This window comes from Physella acuta, unplaced genomic scaffold (assembly GCF_028476545.2).
Source record: "Physella acuta isolate Inbredline_101_S28 unplaced genomic scaffold, ASM2847654v3 ptg000108l, whole genome shotgun sequence".
NCBI classification, from domain to species: Eukaryota; Metazoa; Mollusca; class Gastropoda; family Physidae; genus Physella; species Physella acuta.
The window spans coordinates 140,001-154,916 of NW_026731628.1; the positions used below are offsets into that span (position 1 = coordinate 140,001).

Sequence of the window (14,916 nt, forward strand, 5' to 3'; positions counted from 1 at the left end):
TAATCACGTGAAGTTGTGCTTATTATTTTTTAAACTTTTAAAAAAAAAATAAACAATTAAACTTATTAGTAAAAGAAATCTTAGTAATGTCATTTTAATAATTAAAATGAATTAAGAGCTAAACGGCCAGTAGTCAGAAAATAAACACCTGTGATCGCTCAATGTTCATCTTGCCATAGGCAGCACTCGAGTCCCATTTAACCTGTTGGCTTTCAATTCTTTCAAACTAATGATATGTTGATATCAAACAACTGATATTTTGATACCAAACAACTGATATTTTGATACCAAACAACTGATATTTTGATACCAAACAACTGATATTTGATACAAAACAACTGATATTTTGATACCAAACAACTGATATTTGATACCAAACAACTGATATTTTGATACCTGACTTGTGATATTTTGATACCAAACAACTGATATTTTGATACCAAACAACTTGAACTGATATTTTGATACCAAACAACTGATATTTGATACCAAACAACTGATATTTTGATACCTGACTTGTGATATTTTGATACCAAACAACTGATATTTGATACCAAACTACTTATATTTTGATACATGACTTATGATATTTTGATACCAGCCTAGATACATTGATACAAAACTACTAATATTTTGATACCAGTAGCTAATGACGTGCGCATAAATGGGAGCGGGAAAAACCTTTATAACAATACGCTTTTAAATAGGCTGAGATGAAGGAAAATAAAACAAATTCGCTTTCTTCAATAAAAGCATCGGTCCATAAAACATGTGAGAGATCTCAGGAGTGAAAGCTACAAACTTCGTAATGTCATTAACGACGGCCAATCTTACGTTGTGTTAACACCTAATATTTTAACGACGGCCAATCTTACGTTGTGTTAACACCTAATATTTTAACGACGGCCAATCTTACGTTGTGTTAACACCTAATATTTTAACGACGGCCAATCTTACGTTGTGTTAACACCTAATATTTTAACGACGGCCAGTCTTACGTTGTGTTAACACCCAATATTTTAACGACGGCCAATCTTACGTTGTGTTAACACCTAATATTTTACTTGCTCGCCTCCTTCACATCTAGTTTAGCACTCAGCAAAGAGGTGCTTTTCTTTCACAATGCATTGTTAGTCCTCTTAAGGATATCTACATCCGCTGTTTACATTATGTCTCCGTCCATCTAACCCCGTATCCTTACAGTACCCAACCCCGGGAACGAAATGGATTTTATATAGAAATCATATAATTTTACCAGTGTCCGCCCCCTCCCCCCCCCCGGAAAATGTTGTCCGCCCCCCCCCCTCCCCAGTAATATCAAGTCGTCCCCCCCCCCCCCCCCGGAGAAAAAAGTCTAGAAGAAACACTGGTCATCAATCCATCTGAGCAATGGTCTGCTATTTGGTCGTTTTCTTTTGTGGTTTTGGTCATACACCACGTTCACCCCCGTGACAGGTGACATAACCTTTTTTTCTGCCACAATTGTATCGTCTTTGTATATTTCAAATAGCTGTGTCGTCACGTGGGTTGCCCATTTCTACTGTCCCATGACGCAACTTGACTGTTGTTTGTAGTGTTTCCCATGTTTTTGCAGCATTACCCAGCCACGTTAGCTTCTCTCTGGAATGTCCTCTCTAGCAGGAAGTAAACGTGTCTGATCAAGAACAACTTTCTCAGGCAGTTATTTGGGATTTTCATTAATATTTTACTACACTGAAGATATGAGGATACAAGTCGTATTTATAAGCAGATTCTTAAATTAGCCGGGACAGCTAGATTCTTTATTAGGCCTTCTTCTTTCTTCTTCTTCTTCGTTCTTAATTTATTAGTGTTGAAGGGGATCGAGATTTATCTGCCAGGGGATCGAGAATTTGTTCGAATTTATCAACCATGAGCTTTTTTTTTTTGCCGACTCGACCACGCCTCCAACACAATTAAGCGTTACGTGTCAACTGGTTATGCGCCATTGAGGCCATTGACTCCGATTTCAGCCTGCTTTTCTTTTTGGATTTGCTTCCATAGCCTTTGTCCAACCAAGAACAAACTACAAGGCAGCAGTTGTTTAATTTTGGAGTTGTCTCTCCTAGAAGAGTGGCTGTCTCCAGCTAACGGAGCCTCATCAGCCCGAGGGTTCGAACTCGAGACTTTTCGGTTTAGCAACCATGAGCTTTACCGACTCGACCACGCCGACCCCTTTTATTATGCCAAATTTGAACTAACGGTAAAATGGGCAATTAGTTTGTAGTTGTTGTAATGACAAAAACATATTCATTTGTTTACTAACAAATCTTATAATCAGGTGATCTTGACGATAAGACATGTCGTAACTAGTGCAGGTTCAAGGTTAGGCAACGGAAATAACTTTATCTGTTTTATCTAGGCCTAGATGTGTCCACTGGCAGTCAATGCGTTCAGCTTACCTTTAAATAAAACGGCTGCAGTCTAGGATCAGTTCAATGACGTCACAGCTTTAGAGACAAGAATATTTACCAAAACAGTATATGTACAATGAATAAGGTGTTTTTGTTTGCTGAATTAAGCTTGATTAAATCCGACAGTGCCATGAGAATGGTGTATCATGTGATCAGATGTCTAGTGAAGACGACTTACTAAGGAACAGCAGCTCTTGTCAGTCTAGAGATCACATTCTGTTGGTTACTGATGTCCTATACATATCCCGTTTCCTCTGTGACCATTACCCGTGAATACAAACCCCGCCCATCATTAAGTCATGTGTTTGGAAGAGGAAGACTATAGATATCAACTTTGAACTCAAATTCCACTGCCATACATCAAGCTTCCATAGCCATTGTCCACTCTCATCTAGTTTCATTCAAGGTGATTTTATTGTCACTTCCATACAATTCAGGATTCATTTTATCTGTCACTGTGACTTAGTGGGTAATACAAAGACAAAAACACTCTTTAAGTGATACTACTTAAATTTTTTTCAGTCATCACATAAACTTGACTACTATAGTATCAACGACACAAAGAACCAACCACAAAAAGAATCCATCACAAAAAGAACCAATCACACAAAGAATCCATCACTTAAAAGAAGACTATGACCAGGCCTCCACCTGAAATCTTTTCTTCCTCTCCAGATCTTGAAGGTATAAAACTGACTGGTCTCTGCTCATCCCCCCATGTTGGCTGATGATGTCACACAGTGTGTCCTTCACATCATCTGGCATTGATTTAGCATTTCTGCAACAAGATTTTTTTTTAGGTAAACAACAGCCTTGTGTGGGTTTTTTTTAACATTTTTCATTGTAAAGGTTATGTATTTATTTTATTAAAAAAAAAAAAACAGAAAACAAATTATTTCTTTAAACTATTGAAGAGTTATTCCCCTTGATTTTTAAAATAAAAGTAAATAGCTTAATACCTTATTGAACTTATTAGAAATATGTTTGAAGTATCAAACTTTAGAAGGTTTATTTATCATATAAAATTGTACACACCCAGCAATAAAAAATGCTGCTCTCTTGTCATTGATCAAGGACCAGATCATCTCCCCTTGTTGTGCCATTATATGCTGGGCATAAACTTTGTTAGCCTGTTGAAAGAAAAACTTTCATAACCCATAGCATACACTTTGTTAGCCTGTTGAAAGAAAAACTGTCATAACCCAAGACATAAACTTTGTTAGCCTGTTGAAAGAAAAACTTTCATAAGCTTGACATAAACTTTGTTAGCCTGTTGAAAGAAAAACTTTCATAACCCAAGACATAAACTTTGTTAGCCTGTTGAAAGAAAAACTGTCATAAGCTTGACATAAACTTTGTTAGCCTGTTGAAAGAAAAACTTTCATAACCCAAGACATAAACTTTGTTAGCCTGTTGAAAGAAAAACTGTCATAACCCAAGACATAAACTTTGTTAGCCTGTTGAAAGAAAAACTTTCATAACCCAAGACATAAACTTTGTTAGCCTGTTGAAAGAAAAACTGTCATAACCCAAGACATAAACTTTGTTAGCCTGTTGAAAGAAAAACTTTCATAAGCTTGACATAAACTTTGTTAGCCTGTTGAAAGAAAAACTTTCATAAGCTTGACATAAACTTTGTTAGCCTGTTGAAAGAAAAACTTTCATAACCCAAGACATAAACTTTGTTAGCCTGTTGAAAGAAAAACTTTCATAACCCAAGACATAAACTTTGTTAGCCTGTTGAAAGAAAAACTTTCATAAGCTTGACATAAACTTTGTTAGCCTGTTGAAAGAAAAACTGTCATAACCCATAACATAAACTTTGTTAGCCTGTTGAAAGAAAAACTTTCATAACCCAAGACATAAACTTTGTTAGCCTGTTGAAAGAAAAACTTTCATAACCCAAGACATAAACTTTGTTAGCCTGTTGAAAGAAAAACTTTCATAAGCTTGACATAAACTTTGTTAGCCTGTTGAAAGAAAAACTGTCATAACCCATAACATAAACTTTGTTAGCCTGTTGAAAGAAAAACATTCATAACCCAAGACATAAACTTTGTTAGCCTGTTGAAAGAAAAACTTTCATAAGCTTGACATAAACTTTGTTAGCCTGTTGAAAGAAAAACTTTCATAACCCAAGACATAAACTTTGTTAGCCTGTTGAAAGAAAAACTTTCATAACCCAAGACATAAACTTTGTTAGCCTGTTGAAAGAAAAACTTTCATAAGCTTGACATAAACTTTGTTAGCCTGTTGAAAGAAAAACTTTCATAACCCAAGACATAAACTTTGTTAGCCTGTTGAAAGAAAAACTTTCATAAGCTTGACATAAACTTTGTTAGCCTGTTGAAAGAAAAACTTTCATAACCCATAACAGTAACTTTGTTAGCCTGTTGAAAGAAAAACTTTCATAACCCAAGACATAAACTTTGTTAGCCTGTTGAAAGAAAAACTTTCAAAACCCAAGACATAAACTTTGTTAGCCTGTTGAAAGAAAAACTTTCATAAGCTTGACATAAACTTTGTTAGCCTGTTGAAAGAAAAACTTTCATAACCCAAGACATAAACTTTGTTAGCCTGTTGAAAGAAAAACTTTCATAAGCTTGACATAAACTTTGTTAGCCTGTTGAAAGAAAAACTTTCATAAGCTTGACATAAACTTTGTCAGCCTGTTGAAAGAAAAACTTTCATAAGCTTGACATAAACTTTGTTAGCCTGTTGAAAGAAAAACTTTCATAACCCATAACAGTAACTTTGTTAGCCTGTTGAAAGAAAAACTTTCATAAGCTTGACATAAACTTTGTCAGCCTGTTGAAAGAAAAACTTTCATAAGCTTGACATAAACTTTGTTAGCCTGTTGAAAGAAAAACTGTCATAACCAGGACATAAACTTTGTTAGCCTGTTGAAAGAAAAACTGTCATAACCAGGACATAAACTTTGTTAGCCTGTTGAAAGAAAAACTTTCATAAGCTTGACATAAACTTTGTTAGCCTGTTGAAAGAAAAACTTTCATAAGCTTGACATAAACTTTGTCAGCCTGTTGAAAGAAAAACTTTCATAAGCTTGACATAAACTTTGTTAGCCTGTTGAAAGAAAAACTTTCATAACCCATAACAGTAACTTTGTTAGCCTGTTGAAAGAAAAACTTTCATAAGCTTGACATAAACTTTGTCAGCCTGTTGAAAGAAAAACTTTCATAAGCTTGACATAAACTTTGTTAGCCTGTTGAAAGAAAAACTGTCATAACCAGGACATAAACTTTGTTAGCCTGTTGAAAGAAAAACTTTCATAATCCATAACATAAACTCTGTTAGCCTGTTGAAAGAAAAACTGTCATAACCAGGACATAAACTTTGTTAGCCTGTTGAAAGATAAACTGTCATAACCCATAACAGTAACTTTGTTAGCCTGTTGAAAGAAAAACTTTCATAATCCATAACATAAACTCTGTTAGCCTGTTGAAAGAAAAACTTTCATAAGCTTGACATAAACTTTGTTAGCCTGTTGAAAGATAAACTGTCATAACCAGGACATAAACTTTATTAGCCTGTTGAAAGAAAAACTTTCATAAGCTTGACATAAACTTTGTTAGCCTGTTGAAAGATAAACTGTCATAACACATGACATAAACTTTGTTAGCCTGTTGAAAGAAAACTTTCATAACACATGACATAAACTTTGTTAGCCTGTTGAAAGAAAACTTTCATAACACATGACATAAACTTTGTTAGCCTGTTGAAAGAAAACTTTCATAACACATGACATAAACTTTGTTAGCCTGTTGAAAGAAAAACTTTATTTATAGTACAAACTTAGCTGTATGATAAAACAGACATTTGAAAGCAGTGGCGTAGTGAGGTCGGGTGTCACCCAGTGCGGCACTTAATGGTGTCACCCCCCCCCCCCCCAGAGGCGCAGCGACCCTTCCCGGGGACAAACTTGCAAATTTTCGATTTGCACCCCCCCTCAAACTTTCGATTTGCATCCCCCCCCTCAAACTTTCGATTTGCACCCCCCCCCCCCCCCCCCCTCAAGTTTTTCTCTATATAATTTGCTATTTTTTGCCTTGGTGTCACCCCTGTTTGAAAGGTTACATTAGATACAACAAATTTAACAACAGAATTGTAAAACATTTGTTCCAGAATGAATAGTACAACATAGTTCAACCCAGCTAGGAGAGAAAACTACAAAAACAACCAATGGCGCCTAACAGATTGTTCTCATGTGGACAAAGGTTTAAAAAGTAATCCAGAAACAAAAGTTGAAATTAAAGAAGCCATGTGGCACATAACATGTTGCTACGTCATATCTTACAATTAAGAATGAAGAGAAATCTCTAGACTACCTGGTCTCTAGAAAATGCTGTAAACACTTGTAAAATCTTTGTGTCCTTGAACTCATCAATACAGTAAAAGTCCTTGGATCTACTGCGACAGCCAAAAAATAATGTCAAACCTGAAAGAAATTGAACAATAATTAACATAAGCTGAATGCATAGATCTTCTCAAACATTTATAAATACAGCAGTGTGTGATTTATAAACATTTTTTATTCCTAGAAGTTTGCTGCTAGAATCTATGTTTATTTGTCAATCAATTAAAAATTAATTTTCAATTTACAAATCAAAAAGACTTTATAGATTTAAAAAAGAGTAATTACATGCTAAAAATGTAATGAAAATACCAGAGAGGTAAAATAATATAATTCAAAATTAGACAGCTCATCTAAAGCTTGAACAGGGATGTGATGAACTAAAGAACTTACTGCCTAGACTTTGTCCACATCTGTCATGTATCAAACTTCTAAAGGGGGCAAGTCCTGTACCTGGTTGTAGGAAAATAACAGAATATTTTTCTTTACGGCTATTAAAGTTTGAACACTAAGGGATTATCCATTTATGATATCCACAAGGAGGTTATCCAAAAAAAAGATTTTAGTGGATAAGTGTTAACTTCAGGGGGAGAGGGGTTTGGGTCCATGTTGATGTCCATACAATGAATTCAACATATATTTTCAAGTTAGAACAAGCTTAATATTTCAGCGACACTGTACACTATTGTAATTAGTCCAACATTTAGTGACTACAGAACAAATGCTATACAACCCACCTGGTCCAACCATAATGACTGGCACATCAACATCAGAGGGAAATCTGATTGTCCCTGGTTTGACCCATACGGGCACCGTGACATCATCAGCTGGGTCAAGACTGGACAACCACGTAGAACATACACCACGTCGTGGCAGGTGCAGCTTAGTCTGGTACCTGACCACAGCCATCAGGATATGCAGCTCATCTCTGTGGGCCTGACCAAATAGTTATAGAGTCATTTGTTGCTGGTCATAGTGTCTTATATAACACAAGCTATGGATCTACTCACACCTTACAGATGGTGTCTTGTATAACACAAGCTATGGTTGACTTACCTTGGGTGATGACAGGTGTAAATTATTGGCTTAACTTGGCTGATGACAGGTGTAAATTGTTGACCTACCTTGGCTGATGACAGGTGTAAATTGTTGACCTACCTTGGCTGATGACAGGTGTAAATTGTATACCTACCTTGGCTGACAACAGGTGTAAATTGTTGACCTACCTTGGCTGATGACAGGTGTAAATTGTTGACCTACCTTGGGTGATGACAGGTGTAAATTGTTGACCTACCTTTTCTGATGACAGGAGTAAATTGTTGACCTACCTTGGGTGATGACAGGTGTAAATTGTTGACCTACCTTGGGTGATGATGCTATAGAGAAAGCTCGAGGTTGCAGTGGTGGGATGATGTCAAACAAATATTCAAATGGAACTGAGGCACTTGTTTTAGAAAAATCTTGGAGAACCTTAGTAAACAAATGTTCTTTTATAGTTATATTCATCATAGAAAAAGGGCATTTTAAAATTAATGTTATTTAAAAACATTTATTTAAAACTACTTGCACAAGTAGAGTGGAATTAAATAAAAATCTCTCAAACTCTTATTGACAACATATTTCTAGAGAGATGACCTCTAGTATTGTCCTCTTGACCCTGTTGCAGTATGAGTAAAGCTCCTCCTGCCCCTGGGGGGAACAAAACTCTTCCAGCTTTTCTTTCTCCAGTTCATCTTGTGTGTGGTATTTCAACAGCTCAAAGAAAGATCTCCTGGGTACAGAGTTAAAATCTAAGTAGTTCGTCAACAACCACTTGACTGAACATGGCTCAGGGAAACATGGTGGCAAGGCAACATCTGTGGTGGAGCAGATAAAATTTATATAACTTAATCAGGGTGGAATATCTACTTTTAACATACAACAATTATATAAAATAATGACTTCTTAATTATTTTCTAAAAAAAACATTTTCTTTTAAATGGACAAAAGTTTAAAACTGTTTTATTTTTTTATTTTATTTCTGAAGATAAAATGAATCCAAATAAGCTTTCCAATAACAGAAACAGAAAATGTGCTGACTATGCTAACAATTTCTTATGGATGTTTAAATAGACATGTGATTTACCTGGGTCATTTTGTTGTAAAACAAAAACTCTATCAGGATCCTGTCCTAAAACTGCCAACATTGAGTCCACAGTACTGGGCAAGTTTTGTGGTTTAACCATCATCACATCACCAGGAACATAGCTAAAAAAACATTCACAGGGTCAGATCAACCTTATGCTCATACTTTAGGGGTCAGATCAATCTTATGCTCATACTTTAAGGGTCAGATCAATCTCATGCTCATACTTTAGGGGTCAGATCAATCTTATGCTTATACTTTAGGGGTCAGACAACCTTATGCTCATACTTTAGGGGTCAGATCAATTGTCTGCTCATACTTTAGGGGTCAGATCAATCTTATGCTCATACTTTAGGGATCAGACAACCTTATGCTCATACTTTAGGGGTCAGATCAATTGTCTGCTCATACTTTAGGGATCAGACAACCTTATGCTCATACTTTAGGGGTCAGATCAATCTCATGCTCATACTTTAGGAGTCAGATCAATCTTATGCTCATACTTTAGGGGTCAGATCAATTGTCTGCTCATACTTTAGGGGTCAGATCAATCTTATACTCATACTTTAGGGGTCAGACAACCTTATGCTCATACTTTAGGGGTCAGATCAATCTTATGCTCATACTTTAGGGGTCAGATCAATGTAATAATAATAAGATAGGGGTCGTTGATCTGGGCGATGGACTTTAGTTTAAAAAGTTGACAACATTCTTATCAAAATTATAAAGTACAACAAAATAGGTGAAGCCATGTCAACAAATTGTAAAAACATTGCATGCAATTAAAAAGATCAGCCTTTTAAACTTGAGAAGTATTTTTTTCATTTATTGGATACACTTTGTGTCAAACGTTTTAAGAATTGATAAATATAAATTATGATCATTATAATAGAAGGGCAATAACTTGATAAAAACAGGTTGATGTCTTTGGATAAACCTTCTCAAATAAACAGCTATTGACCATTTTAGAGATCTATGTGCATGAATTATAAATATCATTTCAAACAATTCAAGAAACAAGTGAAATGAGCTAATACAAACCTAATGTTTGACCCTCTTATATCAAGCTTGATTAGGCGGACATCTTGAAAGTGATCAGGGGCTGTAATCCTGCTGTTAGATATAAGACGTGCATGAAATGGACAGAGTGGTCCAACTTTTTTATCTGATGATTGGTGGCCTTCCTCTGTATGTGACATGTGTGTACTGTCTGTGGTAGCCCTACTTGCTGCAACACTGGACTCAATAAACTTCACTTTGTATTTGGGTGGTGGGCTGAAAATTACAGGAGTTGCTGTTAATAAATTATAAAATAAAACATTATCATAAAATTAATTGTATAATATTTTCAAAGAGAAATTAAACAAACAAGATTCTATGAAGTGAAAAAGACTGACCATATATCACTAGGTATGACATCAAGACCAGCAGGAAGAGGAAACATCTTGATCAGAGTGTCCCACAGAGAACTCAACCATGGGGTCACTACAGCATCTACACTGGGGGTAACAATGGGTAATCAGTTGTTAATGGGGTCACTACAGCATCTATGCTGGGGGGGGGGGGGGGGTAACAATGTTACCGTTAAATCTTTACAGCTGACAGTTAACTACAACATGCTTATTGTCAGCTTTATCTCACCAAAACTTGGTTATTTTAAGACTAATATCACAACTAATAGTTGTTGTTCTTTGTTTGCTTTAATAAATTTAAAAATTAAAAAACAATTTACTTAGAGTTAGAGGCCAGATAAATGTTTTTTGTATTTGTTAAAAACAAAGAAATAGCAATGTTACAAGCCAATGTTACCCAAGGTCATGCTGATCATCTGCCAAGCCTAGAGAATGAAAGGGGTGACCACCAAGTTGTTCAATTCTTTTCTGTAAGCGTTTGCCAACAACATTATACCTGTACAAGTAGAATCACAACATTATACCTGTACAAGTAGAATCACAACATTATACCTGTACAAGTAGAATCACAACATTATACCAGTACAAGTTGAATCACAACATTATACCAGTACAAGTAGAATCACAACATTATACCTGTACAAGTAGAATCGCATTATACTTATACCTGTACAAGTAGAATCAAAACATTATACCTATACAAGTAGAATCACAACATTATACCTGTACAAGTAGAATCACAACATTATACCTGTACAAGTAGAATCACAACATTATAACTGTACAAGTAGAATCACAACATTATACCTGTACAAGTAGAATCACAACATTATACCTGTACAAGTAGAATCACAACATTATACCTGTACAAGTAGAATCACAACATTATAACTGTACAAGTAGAATCACAACATTATACCTGTACAAGTAGAATCACAACATTATACCTGTACAAGTAGAATCACAACATTATACCTGTACAAGTAGAATCACAACACTACACAATAACATGTAAAGTACAAGTAGAATCACAACATTATACCTGTACAAGTAGAATCACAACATTATACCTGTACAAGTAGAATCACAACATTATAACTGTACAAGTAGAATCACAACATTATACCTGTACAAGTAGAATCACAACATTATACCTGTACAAGTAGAATCACAACATCATACCTGTACAAGTAGAATCACAACACTACACCGTAACATGTAAAATCACAACATTATACCTATACAAGCAGACCACAACATTATACCTTTACCTGAATTTGTAGCTGTAAATATTCAATTTATCAGAAAATATAAAAATATATGTGCACATGTTTGGCTTAAAACAAGTTCAAACGTACTTTAAGTAGGACGAGTCACCCAGTCCTAAGACAGCGAATTGCAGTTGGTTTAAAGATGTTGAGGGTAAGTCTTTCCTTAGAAGAAATTTCCAGAAGAGCTAAATGAAAATGTTCAAAAATTAACCAGCTTGTGCATCACACATTGAATATATTTTACAATTAAATATTGCTAAAAATATTAGATTCTAAATATTTAAAAATGTGTTTAAATGTAGTGTAAATGCACAAGACGGAATGTAAGAAACAAAAGATAGCTCACTCTCATGTTATCTGGTGGGTCACCTTGACCAGTTGTAGAACAAACAAACACAACCAGTTTTTCATTGATAAGATTGTGCTGAAAAAAATTATACATGAATTTCAGCTAGAAATATATATTAACTATAAACATATGACTTTTTAAAAAATACATTTAGTGAGGTTCTTACAATTACATAATATAAATCTTGAAAATTGCATAAATATATGAATAATTATTGACAAAGTATGCTGTGTTGTGATCAGCTTACTAGTCAGTTTTTCCTCCAGACTGTTTTCTCTAGGGATACATGATATTTGGGGAGGGGGGGGGACACTAGTAAAAGTATATGTTTTCAATATAAATTTCATTTCGTTCGGGGGAAAAAAAAGAGATGCCTGGAAGAAACTCTGTTACTAAGTTACTTATTTACCACTTGGTAGGTATCCATGTCAACTGCCAATGCAGAAAAATGTCTCCTTTTTGCTTCTCTAACAATTCTGTCTGCAACATCATGAGCTGTTCCTGTCTGGCTACCATACAGTACTAACAGCTTTTGTTTTTTTAATGTCATGCTTACTTTTTAAACCTAATAAAAGTTTATGCATGAACTGTGTTAATTCAATGAATTCCTTTTAATTAAGTTCCAAAATCATAACCTGCACTGACACTGTATTGTAAGCATAGTGTTAATATTAGGCCTCTAATGCATTAGAAATAATTAATAATAATCAATAGGCCTTATTATTAAGTATTAAATAATTAAGGCCTAGGCCTACTAACCGTAACCAGTGGCATAGCGAGGTCGGGTATCACCCGGTGCGGCACCTGATGGAGTCACACCCCCCCCCCCCCCCCCCCCGTAAGGAAAAATAAATAAATATATATATATATTCCATATACTACACTTGTAAGTATGTGTATATGCATGTGTATATGTATTCAAATTTTTTTTTTCTGCCTGATGTATTTAATGTTTCCCCCCCCCCCACACATGGATTAACAAATAATAGCTTGTTACAATTCTCACCCAAACTGTTTTCCTCTGGCATTTATATTGCAACAGTTGATGTAGCTTCCACCCCCCCCCCCCCTGTCTCACAGTGAATGCTTTAAACTGTACTCAGATAATACTAACAATTTGTAATTATATTCAGTTATAAATTCAGCTGGATATTGCATGTTTTCTTCATCATTAGCAGGTTTACGTCATGGTGTCCCATTCCCCCCTCCACCAGTGTTGGGATTTGCCCACTTTTGCTCTTAAAAGACTATTTAATTCACTCAAATTAATCATTTAATTAAGTGAAATTATCATTTTTCTGTATATATTTTGCTATTTTTTGCCTTGGTGTCACCCCCATAAATGGTGTGGTCCACACTCTCCCCGCCCCCTCGCTTACGCCTCTGACCGTACTAACCCATTAATGTAATATTTATAACATTCTGCTTCTAAACTAGAATCTAGATCTAGGACAGGTAAGGACTAATTTTTGTGTGGGGGGGGGGGGGTTTGGATAGATCTGGTCCTAGATCTATCTAGAGATCTAGTCACTAGACTTCACCACGTGTCGTAGCCTTGGCCTAAGCAAATGCTAATTGTAAAATAAACCGGGAGCGATCTCCCCTAAACTTTCTCGAATATTCTTTTATTAAAAAACAGGGGATGGGAACTCGGGATATAGACATGAATTTTAATCCATTTTAAATACTTACACTTTTTAAAATAGAATAAACTCTCGTAGAAAAAAAAATTGCACACCTGTGAACGCCAAATAAAATGTGCATAATAGTGCAGAATATTATTATTACTTTATAAATTAGAATAAAATCTCGTAGAAACAGAATTGCACACCTGTGAACGCCTAATAAAACGTGCATAATAGTGCGGAATATTATTAGTACTTTATAAATTTACATTCGTTTTTGAGAAATCGGAAATAGCGTAAATTAGTACTTTCAATCAAAGGAAATTACTCAAAATTCGACAGAAGGTAGAGAATTAAATTAGACCTGTTACTTACAAATTTCAGTTATCTATCTGAAATAGTACTCAAGTTATAGGCTTTTTAACAATTCAAACTAGAAAAATTACCACTTCCTGTTATCGGAAATCGCTCAAAAGTTGATCAGGATCTACGATTTTGATAAAATACTTATATATGAAATTTCACCAACCTAGCTGTAACGGTACTCATGTTATCGTGTTTACACACAGACACACACACACACACACACACACACACACAGACATACGGACAGAAGTGCAAAGTCCAGTTTTTACGACTCGATAACGCATAAAACGCCAAAATGTTTATATATTTGTATTAATAATTTTTGCCTGATTAAAATAAGTCCTCTATACTCCAGATGTGATGAAGGACTGAGGAGTAAAAAGGTGAAAACTGTCAAAATTTCATGTTATTTTTGTGCACGATTACAATACTTTCTCTATACTTCGTATATACGAGAAAGTAAAAATGACAAGTCAAAAAGACCCAAACCAAGACAATTTGAAGACAAACTTTTAAAAGACTTAGATTCTAGATCTAAATCTTAATCTTGATTAGATCTAGTTACTAGTTGTTTGACTTTTAGTTTAGTTGTCACTTTAGTCATTAGTCACACTATGACTGTGACCTGCAGTGTACTGTGTTAGCTGTTAGTGTTTCTAACTTACAGACTTTTTTCTCCAGCGAAGCACTTAAAATTTGGGGAGGGGGGGGGGGGGGGGGGGGGGGGCCTGGAAGAAAATCTGGTGACCTGTGACTTTCTTTACTAAAAGTAAACTTTATTTACTTAATACTTACTTGTAACTTAGTACTTAGTGATTAGTGTTAGTCTCTTACTAAGGACTCTAGATCTATCTAGATCTAGATTCTAAGTCTAGCTAGTTAGCTAGCTAGCTAGTCACTGAGACTTAGTTCTAGACTAGATCTAGCTTCAAGACCTAAGATCTACTTTCATTTCTATTATGTT

At 35.2% G+C, this 14,916-nt stretch overlaps 1 protein-coding gene across 2 annotated transcripts; it reads right to left on the minus strand.

Moving 5' to 3' along the window:
* Nucleotides 1–2,924: 2,924 nt before the first annotated feature.
* LOC131933942 (NADPH-dependent diflavin oxidoreductase 1) lies at nucleotides 2,925–14,915 on the minus strand. 2 transcript variants are annotated; one of them, XM_059290420.1, is made up of 15 exons: nucleotides 14,748–14,915; nucleotides 12,371–12,526; nucleotides 11,959–12,036; nucleotides 11,700–11,797; nucleotides 10,739–10,837; nucleotides 10,327–10,428; nucleotides 9,971–10,204; nucleotides 8,930–9,051; nucleotides 8,440–8,660; nucleotides 8,167–8,274; nucleotides 7,542–7,740; nucleotides 7,198–7,257; nucleotides 6,779–6,888; nucleotides 3,468–3,562; nucleotides 2,925–3,210 (listed from the first exon to the last, which is right to left on the minus strand). In XM_059290420.1, the coding sequence occupies exons 2-15, from the start codon at nucleotides 12,509–12,511 to the stop codon at nucleotides 3,066–3,068; spliced, it is 1,812 nt and encodes a 603-aa protein (XP_059146403.1). In that variant the 5' UTR covers nucleotides 12,512–12,526; nucleotides 14,748–14,915; the 3' UTR covers nucleotides 2,925–3,065. The 2 variants fall into 2 exon arrangements, with proteins under 2 accessions (XP_059146403.1, XP_059146404.1); XM_059290421.1 differs by lacking the exon at nucleotides 14,748–14,915 and adding an exon at nucleotides 13,654–13,686.
* Nucleotide 14,916: the final 1 nt, after the last annotated feature.